The 15,208-nt window shown below is 47.7% G+C and overlaps 1 protein-coding gene across 1 annotated transcript; it reads left to right on the plus strand.

Annotated features, from left to right (window-relative positions):
- The first annotated feature begins 606 nt into the window (after positions 1 to 606).
- Positions 607 to 3,643, plus strand: LIAT1 (ligand of ATE1). The gene is made up of 2 exons (XM_067714438.1): positions 607 to 895; positions 3,075 to 3,643. Exons 1-2 carry the CDS (start codon positions 715 to 717, stop codon positions 3,476 to 3,478), a joined length of 585 nt encoding a protein of 194 aa, XP_067570539.1. The 5' UTR covers positions 607 to 714; the 3' UTR covers positions 3,479 to 3,643.
- Positions 3,644 to 15,208: the final 11,565 nt, after the last annotated feature.

The following is a 15,208-nucleotide window of genomic DNA, read 5'->3' on the forward strand; positions in this document are numbered from 1 at the left end:
ATATGAGATTGGAACTCAGGAGATAAAAATTTAGGAGAGAACACACAGCATTTAAAAGGGCACAGGGGACTTCCCTGGTGGTCCAGGGGTAAAGAATCCACCTTACAATTCAGGTGACGCGGGTTCGATCCCTGGTCAGGGAACTAAGATCCCACATGCCACGGGGATGCAACTAAGCCCACGGGCCACAACTATTGAGCTCGCGTGCCTCAACTAGAGAGCCTACGTGCTGCAAACTACAGGGCCCACACGCTCTGGAACCCGCGCGCTACAACTAGAGAGAAGCCCTCGTGCCGCAATGAAGAGCCCGCATGCCTCAACGAAGCCCCTGCTTGCCACAACTAAGACGGGAGGCAGCCTAAATAAATAAATAAATATAGACAGATAAATAAATGCTTTAAAAATAAATAAATAATAAAAGGGCACAGGAGTGGAAAATGAGTGTCAACCCAAGCATTCACAATCTCGGTACCCACTCTTCCTCTTATCACCGCCGACCAAGCAAGCGCACAGGATGAAATGCGCATGCGCACATCTCCTCCGCCAGCGGCTCCTAGGCAGCAGCCTGCGGATTGCGCGCGCGCAGTGTGCGGCGGTCGCCGTGGAGACGCGTGGCCCTAGCCTGGCCCTAGCCTGGCCCTCGCCGCCGGAGCCTCCGGCTCAGCCGCAGCGGGTCTCTGCTGCCCCAGGCGCGGGGGGCGGCCCCGCGGGCGAATGGACTGCGGCGGTGGGGATGGGGTGTCGGAGGACGGCGAGGAGGAGGAGAGAGAGGGCTGCATGGCGGCCTCGCAGGGGTCCAGACTGCCCCGCATCTCGGGCTGCGCCTCAGAACTGACCAAACGGAAGGTGAAGAAGAAAAAGAAGAGAAAGACCAAGGGGTCTGGGAAGGGGCACGGTAAGAGGAGCAGCTAACGCGTCCGCCTCGCTCCCATACCTGAGATTCTTCTCCAAGGACACCCACCCCACCCCTCAGAGACCCCCACCTACTTGGGGAAGTTAAGCCCAGAAACAGAAACTCGCCAGCCCCAATCAGAGGTCCTCCCTCTCTCCGCACGATGATGATCCAGCCCTCCGCACAAAGACCATCCATGTCCGCAGAGACCCCAAATCCCGCGTCGAGAATTCTCAACATCAATGGAGACCTTCAGCCCCACACAGAGACACGCCACAGAGCCTCCCAGCCCCACACTGTGACTCCTAGCTTTACACAGACACTCACTCATCTTCCTCCTCCCTCAGTCCAAGCTTAAAATCCTGAACATCTATTCCTTCCCCACAGAAATCTCAAGCCCTCCTACAGAGATGCCCCCATCCTCACACAGAGACTGTCCCCATGCACAGCCACTAAGGCTCTAGTGACAGATGCTCTCACTCATACACAGAATCACAGGCTCCTGCCTTCCACCTGGACACCCTCCTTTCACCCTCATTTGTTCGGGGCACCTGCCTCTGGTTGCCTCTGTGTAGACACCCAGGACATTCATATAAAGTATGCTCCCTGTACAGACCGCCCTTCCTTTTCCCTCATCTACGGAGGCCACCCTTCGACTGCACACAAACACCATCACACCAGTCACTGCTACACACTCTTATAATCCCGGACACCCTCAACAACACCCCCTTCTATCAATATAATCGCCAAATAAAGCTAAAGTACAGATACCCCAGCAGGCACGCGCATTCACAGTCTGCACGCACAAGCACACACTCCGCTACATACTCACATGCCTAGACCTCTCCAGTACACGTATGACCATACACGTGGGGTTCTCACTCCAGGCCCTCCTGCGGACACTTCACAGACGTACAACCACTAACAGCTGCCACAAAAGCACAGAGCCCTCCGTTCTCATAGAACACCCCGGGAGCTCGACAAAGCCCCTGAGCACCCATTGGTGGAGAGAGTGCAACAGTGACGTCGAGCGCACCTGTCCAGGGGTGCTGTGAGTCTCCACCGTCCTTGTGTGGTGCATGGTGGCTCTTGTCTGTCAGGGAGGTGGCTCTCGCCGACCCTGGCACAGCTGCCCTGACCTCCAGCACCACTAGTCCTGGGTTCACGTTTCTGGGTCCCAGCCCTCTTTATGCAGAACCAGCTCCCCTGACAAGCTGAAGGCAGAAGGCGCGACGGGCAGATGATAATTACTTCTCCAGTTGGGATCGTAAGAAAGAGGCAAGAAAGCAATTCTGGAGTTTAGGTCAATAAACTCCACGTGTATCTGCCAAACCAGATGAGGAAATTTATTATCTTTTTAGCTTAGCTTCTGCCTCTAGAGATTACAGTGGCACGGACCTCATACTGTCAGCAGGGGACACCAAATAATTCTCAGGGAGTAGGAAGGTATAGGAATGCCAAGAGAGGATTTTTTTCTTATTTTCTTCTCTCTCTCTCTTTTTTTTTTGGTGGGGGGAGGGAGATTCCTCTATCCCAAAGAAATAGGATGAGCTGTTTAAAGAATCGCATGTTGTAGTACTGTATATGCATGTTATATAATTCAGAAGGGCTGTTAATATTTTTAAAAATCAGTATAAGCCACACAGAAAAAGTATTTCCTGGCTTGGCAGAATGCTTTCCACAGTCAGATTTAGGAAGCTTTTCTGCTGTTCTTCATTTCTTCCATCATAAAGTGTCTAGAATAGGGGTAAGTCATAGGCTCCCAGAACTGGGCAGTACCTTGGCGAGCACGTGGGTAGGTGAGGTGGGGGGCAGTGTGGAAAGGACAGGGCCCTGGCAATCGGGTGTGTGTTCAAATTCCGGCTCTGCCACCTGCTTTGTGACATCGGCAACCGATTGAAACTTTGGGAGTCTGTTTCCTCACCTGGTAAAGGCTGACAGCCTTTACCCAGAGGACCTGGCTCATAGTACATGCTCAATAAATGGTTCCTCCTTCCCCAAAATGACAGCCCAAAGCATGTAGGCAGTGGATGTGTACGGGGCTGGTGGGCTTGGCCACCTGAGGCCCCATGTGAGGAGGGGCCTCCAGGTCCCCCCTCACATCTTTAGTGGTTTGGGCATCACCCCCAAGCAGGCTGAGGGCAGGCATCACAAACACTAACACCACCCATGTGCTCAGCAGATAAACATCAGAGTGGAGGCCTGAAGACTCAGGAGCTGTCTCCATCCTTCCATGACATCTTAAGTCCCAGCAAAGATCATGGCCCGGGGCCAGAGCACAGACAGGACAGGGATGAAAGCAAGCTCACCCCCTCTTACTCCTCTGCCGTATGTCTCCCCTGCTTTGCCAAAATAGAAGAGACCCTTTCCAACCAGATCAACGAAAGTCTGCGTTGGGATGGCGTTCTCGCCGACCCAGAGGCAGAAAAGGAAAGGATTCGCATTTACAAGCAGAACCGGAGGAAGCGGTACCAGGTTTGGGCCCTGAGGGGCTTCCACTCTGGCCCCAGTGACGGGGAGGCCCCAGAGAACCCAGCCTACCTCTCTGAGCAGACGGCGGCAGCGGCGGCCAGCAGCCCTTGCTGACAACCGACAGCCCCAATCACTGCTTTAAAGGAAACCTTATCCCAAAGTAGCAGCGCCACCTGAGTGAAAGCCCACCTGCGACACGGACAAGCTTATCGTTTATCCTTACCACACGTTTATGTGTTAAAAAAAAAAAAGAATAAAAATAAAAGGAAATCAGACCTACCTCTGAAGGAAGCACGTGTCTGGTGTGTCGATGAGCTCAACTCACCTTCCACCAAAACGCCGCTCGAGGCCCCGGAAGCCACAGCTCCTTCCTTAAGAGAGCAAGCAAGTCAATGAATAAAATTCTTTTCCGAATATCCTTTTTTCCCAAATAATCTGGCATCTCTTTGTTATTTAATTTCCCATCACAGTTAGATATGTATCATCCCCTGCCCACAAAAAAAGAGAAAGTGTGTAGATTATATCAATTCTAATTTTAAATTAATTTCATGGGTAAAAATCCTCACACAGCATGCTTTCAGAAGCCCAAGGAAAATGCCCCGAATTCCCTAAAGCCTTTTTTTAAAAAAAATTAAATATACTCCCTGCCCTATGTGGCCTTCAAAATAAGTGAGTTCCTGAACATCATCTTTGGGAGGTTATCACGGAAAGTCTCAAAAGGAACACTGCTTCTCACATCAATACGGGCCTCCTCTAATCCCCCAAGACAGCATTTCAAGCCAAGTTCTGGAGCATTAAAAGGGCCCCACAACACTACTTGGTCTAAGTTAATATTCTTCCTTTCCACAAATATTGAGTGAGGGCCATGTACTGCCTTAGTTTAGGTTCTTCCAGAAGCAGACGAAGACTGCACTGCAAGTAGATTATCTCAATGGAGAGGATGCAGGGAAGGGGAGAGGGCCAACCCAGGGACACTATGAAAACAGCTTCCATACTGGGCAACAGGGCCTCAGTCCCACAAGGAAACACTGTCAGGATTATCCCCGCAGAGGGGGAGGGAGCTGGGGTGTTACACTCCCCAGAGGCATTGGCTGATGGGTCCTGGGGGGGTTGGGTTCCTGGCGTTTCAAGCCTGCCACACCCAGACCAGAGAGCAACCTCAGCTCGGGTGGGGGGTGGGGGAGGAAATCGCCCTCAGGCACAAAGCAGCAGCCTGAAAGTTCCAAGAGATAGAGGCGGTCTCTGGGGTAGCATCGGACACCTGTGTCCAGCACAGTGCAGGCCCCGAGGGGGACAGAGTGGACACTTAGGATGAGGTTCCTGCCTTCCAAGGAGGTAAAGACGTACAGTGTACACAGGAGAAGTTGAAAGCCAACACAAAACATCACAGAATGCCTATTTGAAAGTCAAGCGAAAGTGGTCCTCTTGGTCTCCGCTAGCCCCCAGCTGACAGAGCAGCCCCCTACCCCTTCCTTAAAAGGACCGTGACAGGTTTCACATCGGCCACCACACCCTGGCAAGATATACTGAGGGGCTTTCAGAAGAGCCCTCTCCTCCCCTGGAGAGGAGGTTAGCAGCCGGGCCTGGCAGGGGCCCTCCCTGTGCCGAGGCTAGGCCTGTCCCCTGCTGCCAGGTTGGGACGCACCCATGGAATCGAGCAAAGGGCACTGAGGGCTCAGGCACAGCTCCGTGGGGAGGAGGAGATGGGAAATATACTAATACTCAGACCTCAGCCAATGATCTGGGTTTAAGGTAAAGATAGCAGAGGGTGGGGCAGTTCAGTTGGCACTTCCTGTGCCCTCTGGCTCTACCATGGTGGCTGGGGGTGTGGTGCACGTATGAGTCTGAGGGCACACCTGCCTCAGAGTACCTTGGTCTCCTGGTATCGTCTTCCATGGGGGGTGGGGATGGGGGTGGCCTGTGGCCGCCTTTCTGCCATGAGATATTCTGGGATAATGGTGAAAATGACGCACTTTGACCTCAGAGCTGCATTTTTCTCTTTCCCACCACGTGCTAGCTGTGTGACCTCAGACAAATTGCTTAACCTCTCTGAGCCTTAGTTACCACATCTGGAAACGGGGATGCAAATACCCATCTCAGTGTTGTGAGAATCAAATGCAGTAATTACATAAAGCATTTAGCATAGCGCCTGGCCCCTAGGAAGCGCTCAATCTATTGTAGGAGCTTTGAGCAATGATGTTTTAGGTGGGGTGGCTACACAGCCACCTCATCAAAGGGTGAGCTTCACAAAGAAACGTGGCTTCAGCGACTGGCTGATAGAATTCAAACAAACCGCCAAACAAATTACAGGGGTCTGGAGCAAGAGGAATGTAGGAGGAATGAACCGAGGGTCTCAAAGTCCAGTGTTCTGGGGAGGGGGCTTTGAGCCAAACAAGAACGTGCCTACTTGTAGCCTGGAACTAAAGGGGAGTCTGTGCTCAAGATCTGAACAGAGGAAGCAGGTGGGGATTAACTCTTCCACAAGCACAGAAGAGGCTCCAACTCAAACCACGCTGGGTTAGAAGTTTTAAGTATCTTTCTCATATCCAGCCTGTTTCAGTGAGGACTCTACCCAATGAAAACCGGCTTACTGACAAAACAGAGAGACTGATTTATAAGGCCAACAGTCCAGGGTTGGATATGGCTTCAGGCATGGCTGGATCCAGGAGGTCATACTGTGTCATCAGAATTTGTCTCTTTCTCCACATCTTGCCTCTGCCTCCCTGATTAGCTTCACGTTCAGGCAGGTTCTCATAACAGGATTGCAAAAATGGCCACTGACAGCCTTATAGTTCATCGAAGAAAAGAGAGTCACTCCTGTATTCATATCAACCCCAGAGAAGATCTCTGGCCTGGCACAGGTCATATGCCCATCAATGGACTAATCACAGTGGTCAAGGAAATGGAGTATTTGCTGCAGAGACCTAGTGTACGGTGGGGACGTGGCGGAGGGAGTCAACCCCACTGGACACATGTACTGAACAGATTGTCATAGAATCTATATAAAACCTACATAGAATACAGACTGACTCCCTAGAGAGATGCCAAGTAGATTTGTCCATTACCCTCCAGGTGGAGAATGATTCTTTTTTTTTTTTTTTTTGCGGTACACGGGCCTCTCACTGTTGCGGCCTCTCCCGCCACAGAGCACAGGCTCTGGACGTGCAGGCCCAGCGGCCATGGCTCGCGGGCCCAGCCGCTCCGCGGCACAAACCCATATCCCCTGCATTGGCAGGCGGACTCTCAACCACTGCGCCACCAGGGAAGCCCGAATGATTCACTTTTAAAAGAACTTGAGGAAGGGTCATGGGGGTGGATTGCATAGCGTGAGTTAATCTCAAGGACCCAGATTGGCTGCACACTCATCTCCAGAACTACTGACCCTTGCCCAACACTAGGGAATCTATTAACTAAAGATGAACAAGACTGTGTAACCATGGGTCCCTGAGCTGTTTTGGAGCAGAATGTTATCAGCCGGTCAGCACAGTTTGGTAATAATTGGGTTTATGATTTGCACCTGGTTTTGGTGGTGCCTAGGGGGTGGATTTCAACATTTAAGGCTAGAAGCTAGCCTTAAGGTCAGGTAGCTAGAATGTGCCTACATGACCAGCTCACTCTAAGACACTCCCACCCTAAGTAGCCCCTGGGTCTCCACACTAGTAGTGGTTGGAGACTCGAGAACAAAGCGCTACCGTTTGAGCCCCGTGAACATCCACTGTGGACGCTGCAGGAAAATTCCAGGGAGGTTACGACTGCGGTGCGGCTTGGCGTGGTAGATACGGCAAAAGTGATGGAATGTCTCTTCCGAGATGAGGTTAACAAAAAGAGAATGTGTTTGCAGGAAGGAGGGAAGCATGAACAGGGCTGTGAAACTATTCTATAGGAAACTGCAGTGGTGGACACATGTCATTACACATTTGTCCAAACCCATAGAAAGTATAACACCAAGACGGACTCCTAAACTATGGACTTTAGTTAATAATAATGTATCAATGTGGGCTCATCAATTATAACAAACGTACGAACTCATGCAAGACGTTAACAATTGGGGAAACTGGCGGGGGTCGGGGGGAGGTTCACGTGGCAAGGAATCCACGCCTCCAGCTAACAGCCCACAGCCCCACGTGTGAGCTCAGAAGCAGGTTCTACCCCCGTTAAGCCTTGAGGTGACCACGCCCTGAGTGACTCGGTGGATTACAGCCTGTGAGACTGGAAACCAGAGGCATCCAGCTGAGCGACACCACAGAAACTGCGAGATAATAAAGTTGTTTGAAGCCACTCAATCTGGGGCTGATTTTGTTACGAATGCAGTTGGCTTCTTCCCTCACCGTCAGCTGTGCTTCTCAGCAAGCTGCGTCCCCCTCGACCTGAGGGTGGAAAACCCGAAACCCAACCTTCTCCTAAAAGCCATGTATTATCGGGCACCACGGACTCCCACCGCTGGTGCTCCGAGGAGGCCTAAGTTTATACACAGAAGCAATGCTGTGCCCTGCAGGGTTGAGGGGGGCTGCTGGGTGAGTTAAGGGATAGGTAAGACTGAATGGCTTCCACCCGTTACGCTCACACCTGGAGCTGTCGACAGCTATTTATATTTTTGTGGTCTGTGTTTTGCATCCTGCCCCGCACCTTGTAATTATAATATCTTAGGTCACTTTCTAGTTTATAGGTTCTTCTATCTCATTTGTTCCTCAGTCAAGATGTCCTCTGAGTGGTGGGAACTATTATCTCCACGGTACAGTTTAGGCTTAAAGAGAAGAGGTGAATTGCTCAAGTCACACAACTTGTAAGAGATGGGCTCCAAGGTCTCCAATGGTCTTTTAGAAAATGTTTATCAAGTCACTACTCAGTCTGCAGTTCTCTGCTAATTGCTGCCAGGATACTGGGAATAACCGTCTCATGGATCAGGCTCCTTCCTGCCCAGGAGCAGTGGTGCCCAGGAGCGGTGGTGCCCAGGAGCGGTGGTGCCCAGGAGCGGTGCCCAGGAGCAGTGGTGCCCAGGAGCGGTGCCCAGGAGCGGTGTAGGCATCACATACCCCACATAACACGATTCCATCTCCACAACCATCTCTGAGATGCGAGGTGTTGTGATCCCAATCACACACGAGGAAATGGACGCAGAAAAGGAAAGTGACCTGCCTACATGAGGAGGGGAGGAGCTGGGATGTCACACCCAAGTCTGGTTCGTTCCAAAGGTCCAGCTCTTAATCACTGTGCTGTGGTGCCTCAGATGGGCTCCCAAAGCAGCGGGGAGCCAAGCTACACTCCCTCCTGGAGTTTGACCGCCATGGAAAGAGGCAGAGGAAGACAGAATGGGGGCTCGTCAGCAGGGCCGGTGGCTGAAGCCGGCTGGGGTGTAGTTGAAAGGAGGGAGTCCTTCCCGGGAACTGTGGCTGGCAGGGCAGCTTGCTGGGAAGAAGAGGCCTGGGGAGGTAGAAATCCACACCCACAGGGCTCCAGAGGGCCCCAGGGTGATGGGAAAACACTCTCTGGGGCCTCGTGGACATGCTGTGTACTTGTTCATGGTCAAATCTGGCCTTTGAAACTCCTGACACACTCCCTTCTGATCATCACTGGGAAGGGCTTAGGAAGCATCCTCTCTCCCACCTCACCCAGGCCCGCATGCCCACCTGGGGCCACTTACCGGCCACGCCTTGGCGTTGAGGATGGTGCCAAGGCCTCACTGTCAAAACAGGGGCCTGGGACCAGCAGCACCCACAGGGCCTGGAGCTTGTTAGAAACTCTCCGGCCCCAGGCCAGACTTCCCGAATCAGAGCCTATAGTTTAACAAGCTCCCCAGGTGACTCGAGCACGTTGATGTTTGAGCAGCTCTGCTGCTTGGGAGACAGTTTCCCCAGATCTCTCACGTGTTGCGCATCTTGTAAGGAGTCTCCGACTGCCTTTTGTTTTTCCTTTTTTTTTTGGGCTGCACCGCGCAGTATGCGGATCTTAGTTCCCAGACCAGGGATCCAACCTGCACCCCCTACAGTGGAAGCACAGAGTCTTAACCACTGGACCGCCAGAAAAGTCCCTTTTCTTTTTCTTTTTTTTTTGCCTTTGCTCTTTGAAGGATGTTGGGGTGACCAACGGCCTTGGAAGATAGACAGGGTCTCGATTCCAGTTCCTAAGCTCAGAGTCCCTCTCCCGTCAAACACCCTTTATATCCCAGTGCCACCTGGCCCCCTCTGCATCATTCCGTGGGAACTGAGGCTCTGGAAACCAACAAACAAATGCTGACCCTCTAGCTATTGCTGTGACTCATAAATCATCCTTTGTCTCTGACCCAAGAGTCTCATGTCTTTAGCCAACATCCATGAAAGCGTGGAGGCTAATGTGTTAGCTTGCAAATAGTGTAAAAGCTAAGGCCCTACACAGTTCTTAACACACTGACCATTTAACTCTCTGGTTTCTCTTCACTCAGATCACAAAGCTGTACCATGTCCTACATGCGGGTTTTACTTCTCAAATTACACAGGAAATGCATATACATTACAGACAAATTAGAAATTACACATAAGCAAAAAAATGTTTTAAAAACACCCAATAGTCTCACCATTCAGAGAAACTGAGCCTCATCTGTTTCGTATCCATCCTTCCAGCCTTTTTCTATTCAAGCATCTACATACAGGAAAACAAAATTAATGGGTTAATAATACATGTGTTGTCTTCTAATGATCCTCTTAAAAATATAGCATGAACATCTTTCCAAGTCACTAAATTGACATCCACATCGGCCTTTGTAAAGCTGGCCTGGTATTTTATTGTATAGACTATTTATTCAATCCCTCTTTGTGGACATTTACTTGGTTTCCTACTTTTTGGCGATTCTGAACAATTTTGCAAAGAACATCCTTACAGGCACATTTTAGTGCAATTGTCCAGTGCTTTGGGTACATTCTTGGAAGTGAAATTACAAGCCAAAAGAGAATTAAAACAAGAAACACTTGTATGGCTTTTAACTCATGGCAGGTACTGTTCTAAGCACTCTGCATGTATGAACTCATTTAATCTTCACAAGCTGTCTGTGAGGAAAGACCCTTCTTATCCTCATTTTACAGAAAGCTTAAGGGACTTGCTAAGGTCACACAGCTAATAAACGATGGAGCTGGGATTTGAATCCAGGTGGTCTGGTGAAGAGGTCTAGAATATGCCACTCCAAAATATGCCACTTTGGCATAAAGATTATTTTGAGCTGAAGGCAATTAAGAATCAACAGATGTAGGAAAAGTTCTTTGCTTTCCCCTTGTCTGCCTAAAAGCAGGGCACCAATTTCCCTTTGTGAAGCTGGGATAGATTGCTCCTGCACCTCCTATACCATGATGAGGACAGTAACTCTTGTCACCAGAGACAGAGAGGCACCGAGATGAATCTGCATAAACAGGTCTTGTTAAATAACTCTTATCTTCCATTAATTTCCCCAATTATTTCCTAGTCACTTTCCCACAGTTTATTGGCCCTAGGCCCAAACTCCCTTTCCTTTTTCTAATGACTTCTCAATTTATGACCCTTTGTTAAAATGGTATATAAGCTCCTGAGTCTAATTTCTTTGGCTTTTCACTTCTGTGACAACCCCGTGTACGTAAAAAATATTAACATCGGGGCTTCCCTGGTGGCGCAGTGGTTGAGAGTCCGCCTGCCGATGCAGGGGACACGGGTTCGTGCCCCGGTCCGGGAAGATCCCACGTGCCGCGGAGCGGCTGGGCCCGTGAGCCATGGCCGCTGAGCCTGCGCGTCCGGAGCCTGTGCTCCGCAACGGGAGAGACCACAACAGTGAGAGCCCCGCGTACCGCAAAAAAAAAAAAAAAAAAAAAGAACTCATTTCAACTAACTTTTTGGACCCTTATTGCTTTGTAAGAACTTCTCCAGGTTGGAAACAGTGGCGCTGGCATTCAGAACATCCTGTTATTTGTGCTCGCCAGCTTAATTACCTGCCCTAAGCCCCAGTGCTTTTGGAGAAAAGCAGTAATTTGTAATTACCAGCAATTGGTTTGACACACCCAAGACCCCTGCCTTCTCCTGCATTCTCATTCTGAAAAAGAAACCAGCAAACGTAAAGAATAGAAACCTCCTGGGAATTGCCTGGCAGTCCAGCGGTTAGGACTCCGCACTTCCACTGCTGGGGGACTGGGCTGGATCGCTGGTTGGGGAGCTAAGATCCTGTATGCCGCACAGTGAGGCAAAACAAACAAACAAACCCCTTTATGCTCTGATGACTAAAAGCAATGTTGTCTCTTAGATTGGTCCATTCAAACCACCATCAAAAGCTACGGTTCTCCAGAATCAGTAATGGTTTATCAGGGAAATAGGAGTGATTTTTATTTTCTCTAATATGTATTTTCCAATTTTAAAAAACGATCACTTATCAGTTGTGTCGTAGAAACATTATTTAAGATATACTTTTCCCAGTATTTTAGTATGGAAAATTTCAAATATAAACAAAGCAGACATAGCATAATGAAACCCCATGTACCCATCACCCAGTTTCTAGAATTTTCATCTTCTACCATTCTTGTTTCATCTATATCCCCATCCATTCCCCACCCCTCTCACCTTTTATGGTTCTCTTTTCTTTGGGTAAAAAATTACATTAGAATGCATAGATCTAAATTGTATAATCTTGACAAAGTATATACCCATGCAACGTACTCCCATCATGGTATAAAACATTTCCATTCCTAAAGAAAGTTCCCTCACTTCTCTTCCCAGTCATCCAAACCACATACACCTAGGCAATCACTATTATTTTTTACAACTTAGTTTTGCCTGTTCTAGAATGTCCTGTATATGAAATCATACAGTATATATTCTTTGGTGCCTGTCAGCATTATGTCTATGAGATTCATCCATAATGTTTCATGTAGTAGTAACGTATTCCTTTTACTGCTAACTGGTATTACATTGTAGGAATATACACCAAGGTGGATCAGTTCTCTTACTGATGGATGGACATTTCAGTTCCTTCAACATATGACTGTTGTGAACAAAACTGTCGTGAACATTATATATTTTATGGACCTGCATTCATTTCTCTTGGGTAAGTATCTAATGGCATTTCATTGTGATTTTAATTTGCATTTCACTGCTAGCTAATGATGTGGAACACTTTTTCATGTGCTTATTTTCCATCTATATATCTTCCTTTATGTAGTATTTGTTCAAGTCTCTTTTCCATTTTTAACAGGGTTGTCATTCTTATGTTGACTTGTAAGAGCTCTTTATATAGTCTGGATATAAGTCCTTTGTCAGATGTGAATTGTTTTTTCAGTGCATGGCCTATTTTTTATTCAATATTTTCTTAACAGAGTCTTTGAAGACAGAAATAAATAAATAAATTAATTAATTAAATAAACAGTTTGCTTTTCTTTTCAGATTTTCTATTTCATCTCATGTCAGTTGGGTCAGATAAAGTTTTTTAAAGGAATTTTTCCTTTTTGCCTATGTTGTCAAATTTGTTGGCCTACAGTTGTTCCTAATATTATCTTATTACGCTCTTGGTGCCTGTAGGATCTCTATTCAGTCATGATATCGGTAATTTATGCTTTCTATTTCTTAATCAATCTAGCTGAGATTTATCAATGTTTTCAAAGACTCAAATTTTCGTTTTTAAAATTTTCACAATTGTTTGTCCATTTCTATTTCATCAGTAAGAATCTTTATTATTTCCTTTCTTCCTCTGACTTTGGGTTTAATTTGCTCATCTTTTTCTAGCGTCTTAAGGCAGAAATTGCCAGAAGGGGGCGTTAGGGGTGGGAGCTGCTTCCTACAGTTACTAACAATTGGGATTACGTCCCCTTATTCTTTTAGCCTTCCAACATCTGTGTGGTCAACTCTCTGTATGAAATCCCCTTTGTTGGAAATATCTTGTATGGGTTTAGTTTTCCAGACTGGACTCTGACTGTTATACATACGAACTAGCATTTCTTAAAGTGCATTCCAAAGAACACTAGTCCTATGAAATGCACGTAGGCTCTTTGATCTAATGAGTTCGGAAAATGTTACATACTAGACCTTGCCTTTTGAAGATTATCAATGCATGTTACCACATTAAAGGCTAAGGTAGATTATTCTACAGCAAAACCTCACTCCTTCTCACATCCATGGTGGAAGTATGGTTCCCTGACCCACTGATGTGAGCTTTGGCCATGCACCTTGCTTTGGCCGGTAGAAAGCGGGTGGAAGTACCAGGGTGCCGGTTCCTAGTGTAGACCTTAAGAGGTATTGTATGTTTCTACTTGCTCCTCTGGGAGCTTTTGACCTCTTCCATGAGAAGAATGCAACCTTCCCAGCCTACTCCAGGGACAAGGGGAACAAACTTGAACTCAACACCTAGCCTTGGGCAGAAACGCCCTATCGTATCACTGTGATTCTGTGGGCGGTATTATACAGCAAGAGCTGATTAATACACGGGTTCCGAGAAGCCTTCGATAAGCATGTTTAGCATTGTTCAACTTTTCATTTCCCCGAACTTATTTGATCACAGAACCTTATTTTACTCCACAGAAAGCACTCTAGGAAATAGTGACATATACAAACCACTTGATAATGATTATATGCCAAAATAAAATTATGAGAATTTAATTTTGACAAGAGGCGTCCCACACAATAGGAGTCATTGCCTGATCAATAGGGTTATTCATTTCTTCAATTTCCGGGAAGTATACCAAAAGGGCTTTCTGAGAGTTATCACGTTACTATTAATTCCACCTACTGCTGCTTCTCCAGGGCACCAGCTTAGTCTGATACACTTCAAAAGGCTGAAAATTTGAAACATTATTAGCTTCAACACACTTTCGCCTCTCTCTCTCTCGCCACACACGCACGCACACACGCACACACACACACAAATTATAGCTTTAATCCTACAGGCTTTAAATATTTTTCTATCAAAACCTTGGAACTGCTGATTAGCTCATTCATTTTATGGAAAATTTACACCGTATACCCTAAAAGGCAAAATTAGCCCTCACTGTCGTCCCAATCGGCCAAGTTAGACTTAATGTCTATTAAAAAGAGACTGGCTTTGAAAATGTATTTGTAAGAATGGTAATATGTATTCCTGGGACATGTTTATTTCTGAGTCACAACTCAAAGGCTAATGGATGAGGCACAGAGCCTCGCCATGAATTTGAGGTTGGAGTGAAATAAGGTGCCTTCACTTTCAGTAGCTCTTACCGACCCTCTCTTTTGCTTTGCCCAAAGGGACTTTTCCTCAGGGAAGACAATATTCTGAGATTGAAGAGATACGGATGGTCATAAGGAGTGTCATCATTCTGACTGCCTCAACTGTACGAGACGTTGCAAATGAGAACTCCCAACGCGGGCCCGCCTTGCTTCCACCACCATGACGATTTACATGCAGGACGCTTGCTGCAGGCATGCACAAAACCTACAGTGGATCCTGGTGCCCAGACACCATGTTTCTATCTGTCCCTTTGTCCTGCCTACAGGTTTTTCCAGCCCAGAGCAAAATACCACAATAATATTCAGGCTCGGTGGACTAAGGTGTGTATTTCTTCTGCAAAGTGGGAGGAAGGCGATTTGAAAGGGAAGGTGGGAAGGGGCTGGCCTGACAACATCATTCACAGGTGCACCTCAGAGCAGATCGGCTTTGGGAAAGAGTACACATCAAATCTGGGAACAAATTCCTTAAAATTCCTGTGCCCAGGAACCCCTTGGAAAATCTTCTTATACCCCCAGGAGAACGCACACCCCAGTCAGAAGTATTGTACTATTACTTCTATTACTTCATAATCACGTCTTAAAATTTTTTAAGAGGAGGAACCGTTTGTCTCACTTTTCTTAACCAGGCATTATGAGTTTCTTTTAAAAAAAGGAAGCATCTCCAAG

The sequence above is a fragment of the Pseudorca crassidens genome, chromosome 19, assembly GCF_039906515.1.
Source record: "Pseudorca crassidens isolate mPseCra1 chromosome 19, mPseCra1.hap1, whole genome shotgun sequence".
NCBI lineage: Eukaryota > Metazoa > Chordata > Mammalia > Artiodactyla > Delphinidae > Pseudorca > Pseudorca crassidens.

Excerpts from the sequence above, each read along its gene's own strand:
- LIAT1 (XM_067714438.1), top strand. The coding sequence starts at position 715 with ATGGACTGCGGCGGTGGGGATGGGGTGTCGGAGGACGGCGAGGAGGAG. Across the intron at positions 896-3,074 it reads GGGGTCTGGGAAGGGGCACG|ATAAACATCAGAGTGGAGGC; the intron begins GTAAGAGGAGCA and ends TGTGCTCAGCAG.